This window comes from Micropterus dolomieu, linkage group LG06, assembly GCF_021292245.1.
Source record: "Micropterus dolomieu isolate WLL.071019.BEF.003 ecotype Adirondacks linkage group LG06, ASM2129224v1, whole genome shotgun sequence".
Lineage (NCBI taxonomy): Eukaryota > Metazoa > Chordata > Actinopteri > Centrarchiformes > Centrarchidae > Micropterus > Micropterus dolomieu.
In genome coordinates, this window is record NC_060155.1 from 20,773,373 (window position 1) to 20,789,719 (window position 16,347).

The 16,347-nt window shown below is 38.3% G+C and overlaps 3 protein-coding genes across 3 annotated transcripts in view; 1 reads left to right on the plus strand and 2 right to left on the minus strand.

The window, feature by feature from the left end:
• The window catches only part of LOC123972317 (Y+L amino acid transporter 2-like), a 10,945-nt gene extending 7,612 nt beyond the window's left edge, over positions 1-3,333 (plus strand). The window contains exons 8-9 of the mRNA XM_046051723.1: positions 1,753-1,936; positions 2,265-3,333. Coding sequence (XP_045907679.1) covers positions 1,753-1,936; positions 2,265-2,359 — 279 coding nt within the window. The 3' untranslated portion in view covers positions 2,360-3,333. The remainder of the gene's footprint in view (positions 1-1,752; positions 1,937-2,264) is intronic.
• Positions 3,334-4,050: 717 nt separating this feature from the next.
• Positions 4,051-7,062, minus strand: wu:fc46h12 (uncharacterized protein LOC568958 homolog). The gene is made up of 5 exons (XM_046050840.1): positions 6,894-7,062; positions 6,300-6,408; positions 5,481-5,591; positions 5,040-5,118; positions 4,051-4,202 (listed from the first exon to the last, which is right to left on the minus strand). Exons 1-5 carry the CDS (start codon positions 6,989-6,991, stop codon positions 4,111-4,113), a joined length of 489 nt encoding a protein of 162 aa, XP_045906796.1. The 5' UTR covers positions 6,992-7,062; the 3' UTR covers positions 4,051-4,110.
• Positions 7,063-10,808: 3,746 nt separating this feature from the next.
• Positions 10,809-16,347, minus strand: part of ccdc39 (coiled-coil domain containing 39) — a 12,386-nt gene continuing 6,847 nt past the window's right edge. The window contains exons 13-20 of the mRNA XM_046052891.1: positions 14,406-14,614; positions 14,093-14,216; positions 13,812-13,971; positions 13,529-13,635; positions 12,383-12,523; positions 11,946-12,125; positions 11,693-11,781; positions 10,809-11,382 (exon numbers count right to left, since the gene is read on the minus strand). Of these exons, the coding sequence (XP_045908847.1) occupies positions 11,205-11,382; positions 11,693-11,781; positions 11,946-12,125; positions 12,383-12,523; positions 13,529-13,635; positions 13,812-13,971; positions 14,093-14,216; positions 14,406-14,614 (1,188 nt within the window). The 3' untranslated portion in view covers positions 10,809-11,204. The remainder of the gene's footprint in view (positions 11,383-11,692; positions 11,782-11,945; positions 12,126-12,382; positions 12,524-13,528; positions 13,636-13,811; positions 13,972-14,092; positions 14,217-14,405; positions 14,615-16,347) is intronic.

The following is a 16,347-nucleotide window of genomic DNA, read 5'->3' on the forward strand; positions in this document are numbered from 1 at the left end:
TGCCTGGTCTGATGAGTCTCGATTTCTGTTGAGACATTCAGATGGTAGAGTCAGAATTTGGCGTAAACAGAATGAGAACATGGATCCATCATGCCTTGTTACCACTGTGCAGGCTGGTGGTGGTGGTGTAATGGTGTGGGGGATGTTTTCTTGGCACACTTTAGGCCCCTTAGTGCCAATTGGGCATCGTTTAAATGCCACGGCCTACCTACTTGTTTCTGACCATGTCCATCTATTTATGGCCACCATGTACCCATCCTCTGATGGCTACTTCCAGCAGGATAATGCACCATGTCACAAAGCTCAAATCATTTCAAATTGGTTTCTTGAACATGACAATGAGTTCACTGTACTAAAATGGCTCCCACAGTCACCAGATCTCAACCCAATAGAGAATCTTTGGGATGTGGTGGAACGGGAGCTTCGTGCCCTGGATGTGCATCCCACAAATCTCCATAAACTGCAAGATGCTATCCTGTCAATATGGGCCAACATTTCTAAAGAATGCTTTCAGCACCTTGTTGAATCAATGCCACGTAGAATTAAGGCAGTTCTGAAGGCGAAAGGGGGTCAAACACAGTATTATTATGGTGTTCCTAATAATCCTTTAGGTGAGTGTACATAGTGTGTATGTGCACACATTCAAATGTATCTACAGTTACATTTAGATTCACAGGTCTTATTTGTCACATGCTCATGCAGCATGTGAGATGAAATGCAGTGTGGTGTCCTTAGTTAAACCTTTGGTTAAACTAAGAGATAGAAATGTTTTTTTATTTTATTTGACCTTTTCTTTTCTAAGGGAGACCTGGCCAAGGTAGCACACCAGTTACAATTTAAATGGGAATAAAAAATACAGTTGACAGTGAAACAAACAACAATCACATATAGAAAGGAACTAAATCCAGCTCACATGAGGCAGTTACATGGAGTTTTAAGCTTTAAATTCAGTTAATGGGACTTCATCATTTAGATGTAGTAAGTTTTGTAAATCATTCCAAGTCTTGGCAGCAAACAAGAGAACGCATTTTCCCCCATCTGGTAAGAGAGACAACTGGTGGAACGGAGAATTGCTTGAAATCTGCTTCAGGAGATTACATAAATATGCCTGCAAGTTTACCCACCATGGGTTTGTTCACAAAAATATACAAATTAAATTGTCTGCGTAGACGTAGTAATAGTCAGTCTACTACATCAAAGAGTGTACAATGGTGAGTACGGGAACCAGAGTTAGTTATAAAACACTGCGCACTATGGTACACAGAATCTAAAAGGTGAAGTGTACTAGAAGCAGCATTCATGTAGACAACATCATAGTCCCATATTTAAAGGATAAAAATGATTAATAGTTTAAGTGTATGTTGGCCCAGTTGTAAGGGAAATCATACAATAAAATATTGCTTGCACTTGAGTGCAAGTGTGCAGAGCACTGAATGGGATGCACAGAGGACAATGTGCTACACAGAGCAGGGGCTATAAAGAGGTCACCATCCCGATGGCCCGAGGGAGGAAACCTCTTCAGCTGACTTAGCTCATCAGCCTTTTGTGGACAACCTCAGTGGCCTTTCTGTGTTAAATTAACAAACAAATATGACTAAGACATTTGCATGCAGTGGGTCTGTGATTTTTTGTCTTCTCTGATTATGAACATGATGTGAAGCATTCATACAGGTTACACCATTTCCATAGTTCATGTAATGGCATGTAGACAAATAAGGTACTAACCAGATTTGTGTCCTTTTCTCTCCACAGTTGACCTTGTTCTTCCCCTTCATCTACTGTCTGTGTAGCCTGTTCTTAGTCATCGTCCCTCTGTACGGAGACACCATCAATTCTCTCATAGGAATTGGCATTGCGCTGTCTGGGGTGCCAGTCTACTATGTGGCCATTTACCTGCCAGAGGAGAGGAGGCCCAAATTCATATGCAAGTTAAACAGTAAGTTTTAAATGTTATATTTAAGGGCAGTAGAATGTGTTTTCATTTAAGGGTATGATTATCAGGACATTACTGTATTTGTTGAGCCACGTTCAAACATGTAAAGAGGAAGTGACACAAGCAAGACACTACATGAAGAGTATGATTACTATGTTTATCATTACACAATCACACAGCCTTCACCCACTTTGTCAAATATCTGTCCCACGGGTTTTTAGATAACTTTCGAAAAACAGCATTAATCATGTTGGATTATCAGAGTAAGGTGTAAATGACGTCTCAACTCACTCTTTCTTTTCTCATCCCTCCCACATCTTCTCTCCTCCAGCCTTTGCCACGAGATCCATCCAGATGCTGTTCTACTGCTGCCTGACTGAGTTTGACACAGAGACAGAAGTACAAGCCGGCAGTAAAAGGCAGTGAGCAACAGACAAAGCCTGCCGTTCAGTAGCCAGCTTTCGGCCGGAGGCCTCAGTCCGTGTTATCCGTGTTGTGTTTACATCTGTGTTGACCTCAAGGCCTTTCATGGAAAGAGCAACATTTGTGGGGATTGCTCCTGCCAGGAGAAGTAAAAAAACAAAAGGCTTGACATCTGAAATGATTCAACACAAACGAGCAGGCACTGTGAAAATGTGATTTTTTGTTAAACTTTTTTTTTTTTACAGAGATCAAGGAATATCTTCTATGAGGATTTAATGAAACTAAGGGGAAAATATGTAGCTCAAACTCACATTGTATTTTTCAGACTTGTGTGCAGATGTAAGCTGGTAACATTTTGTCTGACACTGTTTATATATCAGATTATGATTATGTGGCTGGAATTCAATCATGGCATAGTCGCTAATTAGCAGAAGAATTTCTAATGCTCTAATTTATCCAGGGATAGTTTTATAGTTTGATTACATATTCATCTGTGGAAAAACTGTAAATGTAAAAACATTGACATTGTCAATTTCAACCAATTATCTAGGATTGGTTCCTGAGAAGCTTCACTATGGAGCAGTTTAAGTTAAGTGCCGTATATTTATTTTTTTACTTATTTTCAACTTGTTATTTCAGAACAGGTTTTTAGAAGCAGAGCACCTTGTAATTCACTCATTCACCTTTAGCTGACTGCAGCTTCTCCACAAGGAGGAGCTGTTTTATCTGTGTCAGACCTGTTCTACACATGCCAACCTGAGCCAAAGTGACAGGACCATAACATGTTGCTGTTACTTTTCTTGCCTCTAGGTGGCGCAGGTTGGACTGGAACTGCAGGTCCAGTACTGCTGCACATTTTAATTGTCAAATGATAATTGACCAGAATGGATGGTACCATTTATAAGACGTGATTTTTGTGCCTCATACTGTTTTTGGAAAACAGGCAGATATATTTAAATAAAAGGTAAAACGTTTCCCTCTACTTTTCCAGTTAAATTGAATCTGTTTTCAATCAGTTGGATTAAAATAAATGATATCTATGATTAAATTAAACGCAGTTTAATCACATCATTTTATGTTTAACTGCAAATGTTTTTCATGCATCCTATTATTTATATCTCTTCTTTGCCATTGCATCTCTGTTCAAAGTACCATTTCATAAAAGTAACTGAAATTTCTATTTTTTTTACAGCTTTGCAACAAATACACATGTATTCTTAGTCAAACAGACTTGAATACAAATTGAAAATGAGCTGTTGTTATGAAACCTCACTGTAAAATTTGACTGGTAGACCTCATATCACACACTTAAGTAGAGTAAACTCAACCACATACTTTACTCTCATCTTATCATTTTGTTGTGCTTTGTTTCAAACATCTTACTGTTTTCACTTCATCATGAGAAGCTTCAGATTGTTGGCTGAGCAAGTCTTACAAGAGGATGTATTTTCAGTTTTTATTTCATTTATTTATGGTAAAAACATGACATTAATATAATATTTAAATGCTGTTCAGGGGAATTCTCTGTGCATCAGCTGTTAAAAAATCCTGGAATTTCATTCATTTCATCACGTTTATATAACACAAACAACTGAATTTCAGAGAAAATACAGTTGAATCAAACCATTTTAAAATGCACTTACAAAGCATTTTTAACACAAATCTTAATGACGCACACGGAATAAAACAGGAAAATACACTGTTAATAACCAATTTTCTCTGAAGTCTTACAATCATTTAACACATGAAGCGACTTAAGATAAGGTGCAGTTGGCAGTATCGAACCCAGAACAGATCCACTTGTTGCTGAACTGTTTGTATCCTTCAGCATTGATCAGGTCACTTCCTGAACAGAGAAAAGCACACAGACAACTTATTATCATGGCTCCTTATGGATTTAAACACTGACCATAGTTCCCCAATGTTAGAAAGAAAACGCTGCATAAGTGCCCTCTTGAATGCACATTTCGTAAATAAAACAAAATATTGTGCCTTCTATGTGTCCGGTGTGCAAGAGAACATGATGCAGTGCCCTCTAGAGTGCCGGGGCATAATGTGTATATGTCTAGGGCCCATTTTATGCTAAAGGTACCCTTCAGCGTCTGTATGAAACTTGGAAATTTCCCAGTTCCGAGGAGTCTGGAACGTGGCATAACCCTACCTGTTAGCATGGCCGATGTGCACAGCTGTAGGGTTAGCCGGTCTACATGCATAAAGTCAGTGACTTATGCTGTGTTCACACCGAAAGCGAATCCAGCGTTTGTCACCCAGTTCCCGGGAGTTCAAATTATTCAACTTGAAATTCGCTTGACATGATGTTGAAAGCTTATCAGTGATGAAAATGTTTAGAATTCACCTGCTGACTTTGGAGCGTTGTTTGGAGAGGACCAGGCCAGCGGTGTAATGACAATCCACTGGCCCATGGGGAGCTGCTAAAGAACGGGGAAGTAGACGGGGAGCAGAGCTGCAGCTTTTGGACAAATAAACACCTGTAGTGGGTCTGGATTCTGCTCTGACAACTTAGCTGTTTAACCAGGGGGGGAGGTGCTGCCCCACTATTTGTCACTCAGACAGAGTCCACTACTGTTTATACCTATAAGTCATTTAGACCCCAAAATATGTAAAACAAGAGAAAACCCACTTGAAGTGGTTCTTATCTAAGCAAAACATTTGAAATATTTACCGTCCATCAGGTTCTGAAGGCTACAGTAGTTTGTGCTGTTATCAGCTGGATCTTTGGAAAACTCAGACACTGCCTCGCCCTGCATGTCAGAAACAAGAAGGCAGAATTGTCATGAAGCATGAAAGAAGGGAAACCACATGTCAAAGAGGAATGTCAGTGACTAATGCTGATTAATTCTGAACTCCGATTATCTCTTTAACTTCTGAAAAAAGTAACTCCCCACTGTAACATCACATGCACATTTTCAATCTGCTTGATTTTTTCATCAAAGCCATATGACATATGAGTGAAAATATCCAAATCTAGTTTTTTACATTTATATATGATGTCACCAATAAATCCAATGGAAACATTAATGAAGAGCAAAGCTTGTTGTGAGTCCAGCAGAGCGGAGGATCTGCCTCAGCCTGTTTACTCATTCAGAAAAAAACACGCACTTACAGTCACTTTGCAAACGGTGGACTGCTCCAGAAGAAACTGTAGGTTGTTCACTCTTTTGGTTGCTGGAGAAGTGTGGGTGGCTGTGATCAGGTACGGGGCTGTCGACACAAGCTGCAGCACATTTCACATTCAGTCAAGTCTGACAGGAACATTCTTACTGCACATTTCAAGCTCAGTTTGTTAGTATGTATTTCTACATTGTGCATCGGGTACCACTGATCATATCGCAGTGACATGTTTCAGTTTGCACGTATCTCATTGTTTAGTATCTTGTGAAATTATTTTGTTTCTGTTAACTGTTTTAAGAATCTGTGTGGCTGTGATTCAAGTGCAAGGTATAAATGGTAAGACAAGTTTTACATCATTATAACTGTGTTTTTAAATACATTTTTCATTCAATATCTGTTTATACAGCCTCCACTTAGACTACATTATAACCCATTTATTAAATGTTCATGTACAGCATATAAATGCAAAGTTAAGTGTTACCCAGAAATGGCACAGTATGTTCCTATATCTGTTCTGCATGTTCGCAAGATATTAAAGGATTGAGGCACATCTGATTACATTTATATGTCACACCATGTTCTATCCAGACATGTTCGCAGGCAAGTGGCATTACAGGCATTCTCTATCGAAAACGTTTGATTATGGTTTATTTGAGATGTTTAAAACGTTATCTCTAGGAGGAAACATGTTTACATCCATCGTCAAGCTTCCTGCCTTCAAATGAAAGCTGAAATAAGGATTATTTTCACTAAAATAACTCATTCTTCATTATAATTCCACAATGTATTAGTTGACTTAGATGTTTCTGACCTCATACGAGCACCGCTCTCCTGCATATAAACAGCTTTGCCGGATCTGCCAGGCCTTGATCTGGCTCACCAGCTTCCCATACACATCTTGGCACGAGATGCCAAACAACCTGCAGAGCACATCAGTGAATGTTAGATTTGTTCTCGTCGCATTTAGTTAAAGACTCATGAATTATTTCACCAACACCAGAAAAAAAGGGATTAATAAAAAGATGAACTTGAATCTGTTAATCATTTCTCTGCACAGATGTGACTAATGTGAGTCTTGCACGTCCTGTCTCCACCGTGTCCAAGATAAAATGCGTGGGAAATTAGGCTGCACCTTGTCCAACATGTATTTGACCCCTTTATACTGTGACAGCACCATCATATAGCCTTATCTCTGTCTAGCTGGTCACATGGTACAGCATGGACGTTAATAATTAAATGAAGCAGTTTTACATTTTTGCAAAAATATGAAAGATTCCTTAAAAGCACCCACAGTACACTCATATACAGTTTTCTTCAACACAAGCTAATTAAATCTCTAAATTCTCTCTCTTTATATAATTGGTGACTTTGCATAAATACTCAAAAGAAAACTTTACAACATTACCATTTGACTTTGCACTGTGCGGTGCGGTCTGCCAGTGAGATGGTGAGTGTGGCCCCCAGGAGGAGAGCTGACGCTACAAACAGGATCCTCAGGTCCATACCAAAGGCGGGTAGATCAGGTCTAGTGTTCTCAGTAGGCTATGTGGTCAAGTGTGTGGATGTCCTGTGAATGTCGGCTCGATCTCTCCCCCGAGGCCTTAAAAGGGCAGCACATCACAGGTCATGTGGAAAAACTGGAAAAGAGGATATCGATTAACACGGACATGCAGCATGGGTCAGAGAAAGAGAGTGGAGGAAACTGAAGTGTCTTCGGCCTTAATGGGCTGTGTAACCATTTTAAATACAGATGAATCCTTTTCAAAGCATTTCAGAAGTTTTTAGATTGATTTAATATCTTCTGCAGCCATTGCTTTCCTGAGTGAAACACCATATCACCAGCATCCACAGCAACATTGGGCCCCTGTTACCCTGGACAACCCACAGAACACATTGTGAACAGTTTTCAAAAAGACTCTGTTGAAGAACCATGGAAGAACATCTTTTTTTGGTGCACAGTAATGTAGAAGGGGAAACTTGAATCATACTTAATTAAGATGCTCTGTGGTTGGATGATTAAAATCAGTGTTTTGAAAGAAGTCTCTCCTTAGTTAGAGTCTTTTTGCCTGTTCTGCCTCCCAACACCTGCGTATATCCAATCAGTTAAATTATGCAGAATTTTAACTGATTTAATCATTTGTTGTGCTAATTAGGGGCAGCAGGAACAAGCATTTAACACACGATTGACCTCTTATCACCTTTTAAATTAATACTGTATGATGAAGGTGTTGCTTATTTACACAGCAGACACGCAGCAACATTAACAATTGTTTGGAGTCACGTTTCTGTTCACTTGATACATGTAAGTCCAATATTTGTGGTTTAATTCTCAACAAATGACACATTTCTTATAAACATAATCATCTGATACATTTTTAATATGAAATATATTATAGCAGCTTTTATATTTTAAATGAAAATATCAGGGGCTTTTTCTTTTTCTCAAACAGTGACATTTGTTCAAACAATTGTTAAATCTAATAATAAATCCAATTCAATATTGTTTGGATTTACAGGTTGGTGTTTGTTGGTTGATAGCCACGCTTATGCTGTGAACAAGCATAAGACAATATTTCTGAGAGGTGTAATGTTAAAAACTAAAGAAAAGGAAATGGTGCAAAAAATATACTCAGTTTTAGGTTGCTCTCTACTGTCTGGAAGTGGAACTGCAGCAAGAACACACCATTTTTAACTTACTAACATAAGCAACACACACAAACACACAGCTTGTTATATTTTCTCATCACACAGTTCGGCTGATGTTTCAGCACAGATGAGGGAGGATTTGACTGGATTAATTTTTCAGTCTTCATTGTCCAACTTGTCATGTGGGACATTATCTTGCTTTGAACCTCTTGAACAGTGTCTTGTATTCACAGGCTGTGATAGTTTTCCAGTCTCTGTTTTAGACTGCTAAACAACTGTGGTGTCACTGAATCAAAACTATCTAACTATTTGTGAGATATCTCATGTTTGTATAGGTGTAATGGTCTGGAAGTAACAAAAACAGGTTGTAATGTCACTATGTTGAGACACATCAGTTCATCCTTTTCATTGTTGTGTTGTTTTCTTGTGAGCTTATTGAGACTGACCCTGAATGTGAACAGAATTACATCCTGAGTTATTGGCACTAAAAGAAAGACAAAGTTGACTAAATCAAAACACACACACACAAAGACAATATTTGTTTTTGGGGAGCAAAGCCTTCCAACAGATTTATTAACCTAGTTTAACATCTCTGAATCCGCCCACATCTCCAGATTATTCATCGATTCAAACAATAAAAGTGAAATGAAGCATTTCAGTCTGAGAATGAGGTTACTGATTTATTTCTTCCATGCATTTTTATTGCATTTAAAACAGCTCACTAATCATGTGTGTTTGGTGAGAGTGGACGATTGAGAAGAAGAGGTAATTAAATATATGATTGCTGGAAATACAGCATTTATATTGTAATGCATAAAGTAGATATGGGCACAGATAATTCTGTGAAACTTCAGAAGAAACTGGTAAACTTGTTTTTACATTTATGCATTTTGAAACAGAAAAATACCGCATAACCTTTCTGTCATTTGGATTATTTTGCACAATTGCCACGTCTCACAGCTCTCACTACGATGTCACTCAGCTTTCATTGAAAATCTAGTAACAAACCCAACAGCTCCCTGCAGTATGTCACGGTGGAGTTTAGGTTTATTTTAATATTCATGATTACAGGAAATGTGTCACTAATGTTTTAAAAACATCTTGATTAAACTTCTGACACTTCAAATATGACACCATGCAGAATCATTCATTTTTACCTCCCTTTGATGAATCAAGGTAAATGCAGTTTATCATTTTAGACCAAATCAGGTCTTTTGCTCAATTAAAGTTTGTCAGTTTAACACCAACTAAGACTCATATTTTGTCCTCAGTGGTACTGTACTTCAATTCAATTCTGCATGTTTCAAAGAGAAAAATCTTAAAATCTCAAAAATACATACATTAAAAACTGCACTGAGAATCCTCCTTATCCACATTTTATCATAGAGGTAATAAAGTCTTGTGTTTCATGTCTAGTAACCAAACACGCAGAAAGCTGTGAGTTGAGGTCTCAGACTCTGGTGAGGCTCTTTACTGTTAGACTGAAGTTCAGATCAGGTTGGAGATGCTGGATAATGCCATAGAGCTGAAAGACACAAACGAAGCTCAGCATTAAGTTCAGTTAGGAAGATTATTTTAATGCCTCTGTTTCACAAAACTGTTGCGACCCTCCTCCTCCAAGGTTTGACCCTGGCATTTGCCATCTTTATATTGTGCACATGGCAATAGAACTGTTATTTGTTCACTCTCTCCTGAGTGAAATCATTTTAAACTCATCATATTCAGGTCCTGTGTGGGAGCATTGCCTGTTTTCACTGTACAGTCAACAATTACAGTGTTATCAGATTGTGTACTGCATTAATTACATCAGAGAGCACAAATACTGAAATGGTTTTATGAATGTTTTACCATATACATTTTTAAAAAAGGTTGGATATTATACCCTGTAAGGTTATGAACATTAGTGAGTCACCTGGTTCAGGACTGGAGCAACTGCCGTTTCATTTAGCTCCTGATAGGACCAAACAACTGTCTGAAGGATTGCCACAACTGTGGGACATATAAAGATACGTCACTAATATAAAGTTTGACTTTTATTATAATTATATATATAAGCTTAAAATGCTTAAAATGCTTACCATTGTCTGTTGAATTAGATGTTAGCAGGACCGACGTTGCCTGGATTGATTCTGATTCAGTGAAGAGAGGTGGTGTCATTGGGGACATCTCCCTGTCATAGAGGGGAAAGGAAGCTGTGGAAACACGGCAATTAATTAGCTGACACTTTAAATCTAGACATTCAAACTTCTTACACCAAATCTTAGCTCTATACAAAAAAAAAGATCTCCTTTAGTGACTTCTGCTGGTGAACTCACTTGTCTGTGAAGAGCATGAGGCCAAACATCCAGCAAACAGGATCAGCAGCAGCATGTTGAAGCTTTATTCCAGCAAAAGAGCAAAATCGGTGTGTTCCGCCTGCTTCCACAGAGCCTCTGGCTACTTTTGTTCTGTACAAGGAAGTGATACCCTTATTCAAAAGGTGCAGCAGCAACAACAATAGACTCTCGGAAAATTATCTGGGCCGGAGGGATTTCAGTGGATGACCGAAAAGCCATACCATTCAATGAAATATGAGAAGGAACTTAGTCGGTCAAGCATGCAATTTCCAAGGACAATTATCCGTTCCCATGTGTGCTATAAGTTTTAGTTTAACTTAAAACAACCAAAGACAAACTGTGGCAGCAAGATTTTTCTGTCTTTTTATTGAGATGTATTTGAGTCAGTTACATTTTTGAGACACAAACCCCATAAAAACAAGAACAGGAAATAAAAAACAAGGGTCGTGTTTCTTTTTTCAAATTAAGTCTGTCTACACATGGTGGGCACCTCCAATCTTTTTTTGGAGGATGTGACTGTCTTCCTCAGGCTACATTACAGTTGAATAAATAAATAAAATAACTACAAAGAAATCAACAAAGTCTACAAATAACACATTTACACATAATACTAAAATTAACAGTAACAGACTTTTTAATGCAAGTTATGCAGTTATTTTGTGCAACTATAATGAATAATTTATGAGAAAATAAAGAATGATGATACATCGGCCATCAGACAGAGGAGCAGCACACTACGGGCTCTTTAGCTTTCTGTTGCTGCTGCTGCTGGTGCTCGCAGAGCTGGAACGTCTGGAGGTGGTGAGAGGAGAGGAGGTCACAGTCAGATCCAAGCCCAGTTCCACAGTCTTCAGTACGGGGGAGTGAAGAGCAGAGGCCCTGGGGCTGCTGCCTGCTGACGACGCAGGAGATCTACAGTGCAGAGAGAGAACAACACCATAAAGATAGTAAAAAAAGATAAAGAATATTTAATGTTAAAAAAGTGCAAAGAATCTCGAATGGTATCTTTAAATATTTTAACGTTTTATTTATACAGTTAAAGACAGGTCAGGCAACCACGGTCTTTCTCACTGAGAAATTCTCAGCCAAATGGTTATAATCCATTGGCACGAGAGCAGTAACAGTTCAAAAGTTTAAACCAATGGCCATCCGACAGTAAGCGCTTGTTATTTCTGTAACCTCTCACCTTCTCTGGGGAAGAGTTTTTAGCAAGAAGTCTGACCTGAGGGAGGCGGAGCTGCAGGCAGAGTTTGTCTTGGAGCTCCGATGGCTCGTAGGAGTGGAAGATGGAGATGGAAAAGTCAGATTGGCCTGAAAAAAACAGCAGAAAAAAAAAGACAGTTAAGGAAACCTGTTTTTGCTATTGCAAATCCCCCTAAATGACTCCAAAATGACAGTAAAGCACAGCCTGTCATATCTTCATGCTTAAATGAATCCTCTGAATATAAAACAATGCAGTGTTTATTGTTGCATACCTGCAGGAAGTATTTCTCCAACACTGTTCTGAGGTCAGGTTTGTCCTCCACGGCTTCGTTCAGCATCTTGTCGATACTCCTGTTGAATTCTTTCAACTCCCTCAGCTTAATGTCCTTCTCCTCAAAAGTCTCAGCCTTGGTGTTTTTTGCTGAGCGGATCTCTTTCGTCAGCTTAGAGCACTTGCAAACGGCAGGACAATAGCAAAATTAAAATATGATTGTGTTAACTGCAAATAAATGTTTGTATTCCAGTATACGTGCACTGTATATACACACACAATCAGTGCATATTGTTACTGTAGTGTACACTGGGTTGTGTCAAAAAAGACAAAACAAATCAGGTTGATATCCAAGCAGGTTACACCATAAATACACATATTGTAATTGTGAAAGATGTTAAAAGTGACTAGAAAAACTGGAACAGGTTGACATCAAACCTGCTTTGTGGCTCTGTCAATTTTCTCATGCTGGGAAGCAATTTCTTTGTTCAGTTTATTGATGAATGACTGCTTTTGCTCTATCTTATCTGTCTCCACCTGCTCGTCTTGCAGCAGACTCTCAAAGGTATTGTTCATGTCCTGGAAATGGAGGGCGGTACACAAACACACACACACACACATAAGCACACAAAAACAATTTCTCTGGCAGGGACACAATTAAATAATACACAAAGCTAACTGTGTGATACTGAAGACGAGAGACATAGAGAGAGAATGGAGGACAAGCGGACAAAGAAATTAAGAGAGAATGCTTTCACAAGGATGACAACGTAAAATAAAAATAAAAATAAATGAAGAGTACATTGAAAGAAAGCAGGACATTTTAGATGGTACAGTATTACGGTAGATCTTAAGAAACAAAGGAAGTCATGCTATCAACTGCAAATCATACTGAAATCATATTAAATGTTCAAGAATACATCATGTGAGCTGTTAAGACTGATTCTACTTTTGATACTATTTTTTATGTTTTAATCAGATTTCTCTCAGATAAGTATAGTTTGCACCAGCTGTTTGTTAATATATATGTATTTGTTAATACATTTCAATAAAAAATGTAATTAGCAGTTAAGCTTAAAATATTGTTTGACCCAATGAAATTGTTATTTTGGAAGTTATGTTACAGCTTGTGACACTGCAGTGACTTCCTGTTTACATAGTTGATTGCATCTGATTAGTCAGCACTACAGATATTCCTAGCAACTAATTTGCACATGATTAACGTCTTTACTAGCTAAGACATTTCTTAAGTTTTAGTAAATCACTAGTTCAAAACAAGCTATCCATTAGCAAGAATTTCGGAAGAACTTTATAAAAACAATTTTGCATAGCTGGTGTGACCCAATCCAGGAGAGGGATTGTTTGCACATTTTTAGTAGTCAGTCAGAATTGTGAACAAATGTTTGACAGAGTTTAGCATATTTAAAATGACTTTTACAGGATGTATTGTAAATCTAAGTTACTTCTGTGAGTACAGTAACAGGATATGTTACTGATTAAGATGAGGTATTTTAGTATTCAGGGATTAATTGCCTTTTCCATTTCTAAATGTTCTGCTCAACACTGGCTATAAAAAGAAATAACCTGTAAGTCCTGTTGGAGCTCTTGGATTTGTCTTTTCTTATACTTAAGCGTCTCTTCAGCTGCCTTCAACTGCTCTTCTAGCTTCAGCTTTTCCTGGTACTCTGGACCTAAAACCAAAACAGTCTAAATTACTTGTGATCACTGACTGATTTTAACCAACAAAGAGACATACATAATACATAAACATATGCATAAACATACATAAATCATATAACAGATGCAGATGATCCCCTATAAGTGTGTCGCTGGTTTAGTTACATTCATTCTACCTGGTCATACGTACTGGTTTCATTTGTTTTGTTGAGGGATTTGCGAAATGCTGAGTTACTGTTGTTGAACAACTGAATGGTGTTGTCCAGAGCTCTATTTTCCAACTCCATCTTGCGGATTTTAGCATCCAGACCATCTCCCTTCCGCTTGAGCTCCTCTTTCTCTTGTGCAGCCTGATGAAAATTACACAGCAGTGATTCAAAGTGCTGGTGTGCACTGCAGGAACAAATCTCACCTTGTTCAGCTTCAACAAACTATGTATGTAACATGATGGCGTGTTTAAAGACCTCTTACCTTCGTGATGTAGTAAGCCTGTGATTTTTCTTTTTCCCCCTCAGGAGCTGCTATTGAAAGCGTCACCACCTCAAAGCGTTTCTTCATCATGTCGATCTTGGAGAGTTTCTCATTCAGTTCAACACTGAAACAGAATCAATTGCTATCTTCAGTGATTTTTTTTTTTTGTAAAAAATGCTAATGTAGTTCAGTATACACCCTGCTGTTTGAACATAGCTGAGAGCAAAGTTTATAGTTTATATATAATAGTCAACTAGATGAGCACAAGACCACAGGAAAGTAAGATTTGCAGTCACAGGTGATCAGTTTTTACCTGAGTCTCTGTCTCTCCTGCTCACTGATCTTGAGCTGCTGGCTGAGCATTTCTCTGTACACCTTGATCTCATCCTCCCTCTCATTTATGGCTTTCTGCAGCTCCAGTTTCCTCTTCTCCAAGGACAGCACAGTGTCTGCCTTGTTGTACAGCAGATCCCTCATACGTTTGACCTCTATCTTCATGATGTTGTGGTCCACCATGTTGTCCTTATGAGGAAGAACATGTGAGGTCAGCAACACAGTGGTTTTGTTCTGCATGCAGATGGTGCTCATTTCCAGATCACATAATGTCTGCTATTTTCTGGTGCAAAAGCCTTCTAAAGATTTTCTGACTGATGACGTCTTAGCTATTGTATGTAAATGTAGGTGTGGAATGTATGGCATGTGATGGCAAAAAACAAATCCAGTGGTGTCTACAAATGCAGCTGTGCTTGATTGCTGGAGAGCTTGCATTAACTTCCTAATAGTGATTATTCTAAAAAATAATAATAATAATGATTTTTCGTTACTCATTTTGTCTATAAAATGTAAAAGAAATCATTAATGTATCTCTTGTGCTAAAATGAATGAATGAATAACTTCCTGGAGTCTGGTTATGAATTGACTGCTGGTTAGGTCACCTTGGGCTCCGGAAACTGTGACGGCACAGTTTTCATTAAATTCTGACATTCTACAGGCTAAACACTTAGATAAAAGAATAATTCATAATGAAAGAAATTGTTACTTACAGCCCTATGTAGTGTATCTCCATCAAACATTTCAGAAAGCTATTCAATTTACAGTGATATTAATCAAAGAAAAATAACAGATGTTCACAGATTAGGCGCTGTAACCATTCATCTTATTTGATTAATGACATACTGTAATTTTGCTACTCATTTTCTGTCAATCAAATAATTATTTCAGAAATGTGGAGAATGACCTTCCAATATGAGATATGACCTTAACAAACTTAACAAAAAATAATCATTATGTCTTATGTCTAATCTCCTAAACATGGTTTGAACACCTACTGGGAACTGCACATCTGTGACTAATAACTATGACATCAGTTAGTTACCTGTTTCCTCAGCCTGAGTCTCTTCAGCTCCTTTTCATTGGTGCTGCGGAGTAGCATGAGCTCCTCTACCTTGTTGGCCAGATCTCTCTTTTGAGCTTCTGACTTCTCCATCTCTTTCCTCAAATAGCGAATATCATCCTGTCAGAGGCAAAGATGCGTGTGAGATGGAATTGTTTCGCTGGCTCAGTGTGTGAAAAAAAAAGAATAGTATGGTGAGGTAAAAAATATTCAGACTGACCTCAGACTCTTTGAGGGTACTGGTAAGCATATTTGCTATCTTCTTCTTCTCTTCTAAAGCTTTAGTCAGCTCAGTGATCTTCCTGTCTAGCATCTCCTGTTCTTCTGAGTGAATGTCACCTTGCAGCTGTGCCAGTTTTCTTCCCAGGCAGATGATCTGGGAGTCCTTGATGATGCAGGAAAGTGAAAGGAAAATATTTATTTGTGTATTGCATGGCCTAACACCAGACTAGGGAATGCTGGGTAGTGTTATTGTAAGCGTGCCTGTTCACTCGTGGTCATCTGCTGTCTCATAAGTTCCTTCTCCACTTTTCTGAGCTGGCTGTCCAACCTAGTGATGGTGGATTTACTCCTCGAAACATGGGCGATAGAATCCTTCTCCTTTGTCTTGAGGGCCTGCAACTTCTCTTTACGACAAAAAAGCTCCTCCCTGTAGTCACACAGCTGGACATCCAACTCCTATAGCAAAGCACAGGGTTACACAGTATTACATATTTCTGAGCACAATATAAGATGCCTTCTCAAATGTAACAGTGATTCCTATAACACAACATCTTTTTTTTTATTTGGTCTTTAAACAAAACAACTCTCTCTATTTACTGCATTTATATAGATTTATATCAGCTAAGCATAATGAAATAAT